The sequence below is a fragment of the Lactuca virosa genome, chromosome 7 (assembly GCF_052849685.1).
Source record: "Lactuca virosa cultivar CGN04683 chromosome 7, Lactuca_virosa_CGN04683_v6, whole genome shotgun sequence".
NCBI classification, from domain to species: Eukaryota; Viridiplantae; Streptophyta; class Magnoliopsida; order Asterales; family Asteraceae; genus Lactuca; species Lactuca virosa.
The window spans coordinates 18117305-18123926 of NC_136432.1; the positions used below are offsets into that span (position 1 = coordinate 18117305).

The window sequence follows — 6622 nt, forward strand, 5'->3', positions numbered from 1 at the left end:
GGGTTGAGGCGGTCCTGCTTTGTGCTGAAGGCCAACATACCCTATGAGCGGTCCGGGGAGACTGTAGGCCCACGTGGCGGTCCAGTTATGCCGAAGGCTCGGGATAGATTCAGATCAGATAGACTGTAGGCCCTGCAGGGCGGTCCAGTCAGGCCGATGGCCCAGTATGCATGTTGTTGATTGTCTGTTACTGATATGGTATTATCAGTGGGGTATTGGTATTTTGGGGGTAGCTCACTAAGCCCTCGGGCTTACCGTTTTCAATTTATTGTTTCAGGTACTTCAGGAGATCATGGCAAGGCGAAGGCGTGACCGTACCGCTCCTCATCCTTATGATCTGGTTATTGGGACACTCTGATGAATAATGATTGAAAACATTTTGTAAACAAATACTATTTGGTTTTATTTATGATTGAAAAAGTTTAAATTTGGCGTAAAATTTTTGGATGTTACAACACAGCTACATTTCGGTGAAATTGAGCAATCTAAGGTCGAATTATTTCCCTAATTTCTATTCTTCTTGTGTTTTGATGTTAGTTTTAGCATTGAAACTTGATTGTATCATTGATTTATATGTTTTCTAAGAATTTGTTTGGTTAGTGATTTTGAAGGTCGACCAAGCCCTCTTGTTTTGTTGTTAGTTTATGATTTTTGAGTGATTATGTATGTTTTCTCATATTTATGCAGCCTATTGTATAATTGATTTATGTTTATGCTCATTGTAGTGTATTGGCGTGAAAATAGAATTAGACATGGTTTGTGTGATTTTGTATTTAGGTGTATACTTCTCTATGAAATTGAAATTGGATGTCTAAAATGGTAGGATTGTATGAAATTGGATGTATTGTTTAATTGTTTGAAATTGGAATTTGAATTGGATGTATTGTATGTTTAATTGTATGAAATTCGAATAATAGCAACTTACTTCTAGTAATGTATTGTATATACATGTATGATTATGTGATATTTAGGATTAATAGTTTGGCTTAATTAGGTTATTAATAGCAACTTACTTCTAGTAATGTATTGTATATGGTTTCAAAGTGCTTAATTTTTTTAGTGAGTTAATGTTTGTCATTACAACTTTAGCTTAATTAGGTTATTAATAGCAACGTACTTCTAGTAATTTTAATTTAATTATAGAATAAAATTAAATTAATTACAAAAAAATCAATAAAAAAATAATAAATTAATTGTAAAATCAAAGTAAATTAATTTTAAAATCAAGTTAATATTAATATTAAAATAAAATAAAATTCGTTTAAAAAATTAAACTAATAAAAAAAATATTAAATTAATTAGAAAATCAAATTAAGTTACCTTTAGAATCAAATTAAATTAATTATAAAATCAAATTAAATTAATTATAAAATCAAATTATTATTAATATTAAAATAAAATAAAGTTAATTATAAAATCAAATTAAATTAATGTTAAAAAAAACTAATAACAAAAAAGAAAATATTAAATTAATTATAAAATAAAATTAAGTTAATTTTAAAATCAAAGTGCTTAATTTTGTTAGTGACTTAATCTTGGTCATTACAGCTTTAGCTTAATTAAGTTATTAATAGCAACATACTTCTAGTAATATTTTGGAAGAATACTTTAGGTAGTATGAATTAATATTTTGGATTGTGGATTAATATTTTATAAATGATATATTGTTTTTGGTTGTGTATGTGTTAATATTTCTATAAAATTGTACCAGATTTTATAAATGATATAATGTTTTTTATAATTTTAATATTAAATAAACAAAAAAAAAAAACGAAAACAGTTTTTGCGGCGACGTCTTTAGCGGCGTCTGAACATTATTAGCGGCGACAGAGAAGTATTCGCGCGACAGGCCTTTAGCGGCGACGGCTGTGTATTAGCGGCGACAAACAGGCCATTAGCGACGAAGTATTATCGGCGACCTTTTTACAGCGACACGTCGCTGCTAATACCTTTAGTGACGACAAACTCTATCTTTCGCGCGACAGGCGTCGCCGCTAATGCCCGACTTTCTTGTTGTGGGTTATATTTTTGTATATGGGGAGAGCGGGAATAGAGGGGAACCAAATTGGGGAAAAAGCATCTAAGGTTTGATCATTAGCTTCCTATTTATAGGCAACTGATAAATCTTTTAGGGTTTCAAACTCTCACCTTATCTAAAACCTGTGATATATCCTTATCCAAGGATATGCAGCAATCGTCCATATATACTCTTCAGGAGCTTCTGGAATATTCCAATTAACCTATTGGATTAATTAATATTGAAGCCTTTTAATTAATTAAATTCTTTTAATTAATTACCAAAATAATTTCTAATTAATTTATTAATTGTTTAATAAATTAACAACTTATTTTCTCCATTTCCTTAATGTTATTTGTATCATGATGTCAACCCAAAACGACCTGTTATTATTTAGAAATATTACTAACTAGTTAATGAACTTGGATATTATTTCCAACAACGATGTACCGAGTTGGTTTACTAAGTTCAATGCGAGTGGCCACACCATTGTCTACTATCGGTTGTCTCTCAAGCAATGGCACACCCTTTCCAAATCTAACTAGCTCCTTGTTTGGAGCTTTGTAACACCTTACCCTCACTTGTCTTGACTTGTCCTATACAATTAATCTGGTTTACTAAGTTCAATGCGAGTGGCCACACCATTGTCTACTATCGGTTGTCTCTCAAGCAATGACACACCCTTTCCAAATCTAACTAGCTCCTTGTTTGGAGCTTTGTAACACCTTCTTGACTTGTCCTATACAATTAATCAAGTCAGATAGTTTTTGCATAATTCTACCCTTGACCATTTCAAGCGGTTAAATGGATCATTTCGTATGTCATGGGTATTATTTGGTTTTGACATGTGTAAAACCACTTTTATAGAAAAAAAAATGATTTTAATGATAAAAAACAATGATTTATCATTGTCCAAGGCTACTAGAAAAAGGGCGTTTAGTGACAAACGAAAAATAACCTATATCTATTTTATGCCAGACGAACAATGACATACATTAACAGATAATATTAATAAACACTCGTTTTTCATTAAAAAAAAATGATAACATTAATAAACACTCGTTTTTCATTAAAAAAAATAAAAAAGTATTAAGTAAAACTTCTAATTCATTTAACCAACTTAATTAATAGCTTATTTATTTAGCCATGTCAAACAAGTTCCCTTTCTTCTTCAAATTGCAACCATATCAAAAATCACAATACTAAAACTACATTGATTTAATTTATCATTGATCTATTCAACAAAAAATAATAATATTTTACATTTCAACAAGCATAGATGTATATATATGTAGGTTGACAAGAATATATGCTGTCAGGGACGATAGTACGTACTACGTAAATTTAAATTATATAACACACATGTCGTCGTAAGATTACGTTATTAGATATGTTTTTTCGAAGTTTTTAAACATTATTGTTAGTTCTTGGGAAGTGGACCACAGGTTTGATTTTGCATATGTTGATACAAAGCTGTCATCCTACCATAAGCATCCATAGTTATTGGCTGCATCATAAATGTATACATGTCAATGCGTCATGTACTAGTCATTGAAGAAATGAATCCAACTGTAAGATGGTTTTACCTGAGACCGGCAAGCGAGAAAAGCAGACATTGGATTGGCGGCAGCCATGGGGGCAGTGGTGGTGACCTGATCGGTGGGGTGGTGGTTCCAGGAAGGCATATGCATGAAAGTGGATGGGTGAAAACCTACCGGAAAGTTAGAGCAGATAGTGTTCATATCCATCATGCCTCCCATTCCCATACCCATCCCCATGCCCATCGAATTCATCATGGCCATCTGCATTTGTTGTTGTTGCATGGCTAATGGCATCATCATGGATGACATGTTCATTTTACTCATCATATGAACATGTGCTTGCAATTGCTTTACGTACTCTATTACTTCATCCAACATGGACGCTTTATCCGTCTGTAAGAGATCCATAAAACTCACTCACATACATACATACATGAATGCGTACATATATACATATATACATGCATACATACATGTGTATTATAATTAACTCTTACCTTGCTTGAGTTTGGAACCAACTTCTGTAGTGTATTCATTCTTTGATTAATCTTGTCTCTTCTTTTCTACACGATTCATAATGCAAATTTTTTTGTAAATATTATTATGTTGTTGATATATGCAATTGATACAAATATTATGCATTTCATGAAAACAATATTAATCACATAAATATAAGAAAAATATTCACCCGTTCGGATTGATTATGAATTGCAGCCGTCCTTCTCCTTCTATTCGAGATCGAAGGTTTAGCCTTTACTTTTCTTTTTTCTCTACCCCCGTTTGCCTCTGGCTTTAAGATATAAAAGAAACACGTCAAATTAATAAAGAAAATACAGTGAATTAGTTGTACTTAAATTTATTCTTGCAAATAAGTTATCTATAGAAATCAATTTATTATATTGGAGACACAAAGTTCAAATCCAAATTCCAAGGGGCTTCCTTCATCAGGGGTGGCCTGAAGAAGAGTTTGCAACGCAGTTCTAAACGCATCATCGCCACACATACCTCGAAACAGGGGAAGCCGTTATAGTCGGTGGTCAAAGAGTGGTGGGCAATCCTTTTTAATTTATCAATCATATTTGGAGAAATGCTATTATTCTTTGTAAATTTGGATGTGTGCGTAATGTCAATATTAATACTTTGATCAAGTAGTAATCATAAATTTAGTAATATGAAATAATAGTTGTTAATAAATTTTAATTATTTATCAAAATTAGAAAAGTGAGAATCATGTATAGTTGTTGTAAAAACTCATTTTTGAATTAAAAAATAAAAAATTTCCCGACAATAAATAAAATTATTAAAATCTGAATACATAAACTTTTTATACTAGTTTGAGTAGCATAACTAAATTAATATTAAAACAATACAAAATAATAAAATTACCCTAAAATTCAACTCAAACTAATCAGTTTTTACTTTAAAAAAAAGTAAGTTTTCAATAGAATAAAACAACACAAAATTAAAACGATTTATGCTCATGATTAACCTAATTAAAAAGAACTATGAAATTTATTTATTGTTACTTTAAAATTTTCCCTCTATAAAACGAACGCGTGGACTTTAAAAGAATCCATGTAGCGTTACCTGATGAGGTCTACAATGAAACAGAGAGTCGTCGGGGGACGTTGACCTCGAGTAATCTTTGCCGGAGCTAGTATTTTGCGGCGACCCCGTTGTAGATGTCAACCGACTACCACCCAAATCACCGTCGTATGTATCAGTTGCCGCAAAAGTCTCACTCCCTATACTCACACTCTGATCCCTGCAGCTACTCCACTCGTGCGCAGCAACCGTTGTACTTCCACCACCTTGACCCATTCTCCGGTCGAGAAACGCCGACTGGGCACCACTGCATGACCCGACGCGAGTCGAACAACCAGTATCATGAGCGCTCTTAATTGACTGGTGGGCCTGAGCAACGCGTTGGGATGCGGTGCTGTTTCCATTGGAGCTCGGCACCAACGCGTCGGAAGTCATCGTCCCGGATGCGTTGACACTGCCGGTAGCGACGGTTGGGATGCGGTGCTGCAGCCATGGTACCACTTCTTCGTCGTTAACCGCTACTTGGTATTTGCTGTAGGGTTGGAGCTTGGCTTGATCAACTATCGCCTCCAGAGTCTCGGCAGCGCGTGGCTTGTCCCATGTATATTTGGGGAGAGTGGAGATTGTGGAATGGGATTTGGAAGGCACGCGCCGGTGACCTAACTCGTGCATGGCCAGCTGCCCATTTTCCCAAGTCAATTCCGCCACTTCATAATCCAATCTACAATCAAAAGTTTAAATATTTCATATATATATATAATAATAATAAAAGTACTAAAAGCACATTTCGACTTTCTAAAATATAAATTTAGTTTAAAACAAATTTAAATATTCTATATTTAGTATCATGTTTCAGGAAAACGCCGTAAACTTGCTAGAAATATATAGTCACTACTCATTACGACTATTAAACGCTTTTAATACAAATAGACGAACACACATATATACAAAAATTTAAATTGCATGAAGAAAGAGATAATAACTTGAAAACATTCTGATTACGGTTGATGTCTTCGAGATCCCAGCTTGGTACACACTGATTCATGATTTCTTGAGAAGGTAATTTAAAAGATAGGTATACGAATATAGATACAGAAGAAAGGGAAGTTCGCACATGGATCGGTTAAGGTTTAAAAGCTTTGTATATTAATGTGAATTGGTCCTGGACGACATGTAAGGTGCATATGGAATCAAGAAAGGAACTTGCTTTATGTGGTGTAGTTTGCATATCTATATATGGCCAAGGTGTAACCTTGGGCCACCATTTATTATACCTTATCCTACCATGAATTGTTTCATTTTTTTTTATCTTATTTCAAGGTTTATACTTTAAAAACCAAATACTTACGTCTCAACAATTTTTTTTAAACAACAAATATACTAAACTATTCTAAATTATTTCACCTATGTCCACTGCGTGACTTTAACCCTCAACCTCAAGAAGGGAGGACAATACCGGATACCGTTGGAATAGAAGCCCTTTGGTATTAAATCATTTTAGATAATTGAAATTTATACC

The 6622-nt window shown here is 33.3% G+C and overlaps 1 protein-coding gene across 1 annotated transcript; it reads right to left on the minus strand.

Annotated features, from left to right (window-relative positions):
- Positions 1 to 3217: 3217 nt before the first annotated feature.
- On the minus strand, positions 3218 to 6307 carry LOC145124603 (transcription factor UNE10-like). Its single transcript, XM_079060014.1, has 6 exons — positions 6087 to 6307; positions 5146 to 5824; positions 4247 to 4348; positions 4056 to 4121; positions 3604 to 3951; positions 3218 to 3524 (listed from the first exon to the last, which is right to left on the minus strand). The coding sequence occupies exons 1-6, from the start codon at positions 6146 to 6148 to the stop codon at positions 3438 to 3440; spliced, it is 1344 nt and encodes a 447-aa protein (XP_078916140.1). The 5' UTR covers positions 6149 to 6307; the 3' UTR covers positions 3218 to 3437.
- Between the last annotated feature and the right edge of the window lie 315 nt (positions 6308 to 6622).

Bases quoted from the DNA above. Each gene is read 5' to 3' on its own strand.
- LOC145124603 (XM_079060014.1), bottom strand. From the start codon at position 6,148: ATGAATCAGTGTGTACCAAGCTGGGATCTCGAAGACATCAACCGTAAT. The intron at 5,825-6,086 runs GTTATTATCTCT...TTTTGATTGTAG, and splicing joins CGTAATCAGAATGTTTTCAA to ATTGGATTATGAAGTGGCGG. The intron at 3,952-4,055 runs GTAAGAGTTAAT...GATCTCTTACAG, and splicing joins TGGTTCCAAACTCAAGCAAG to ACGGATAAAGCGTCCATGTT.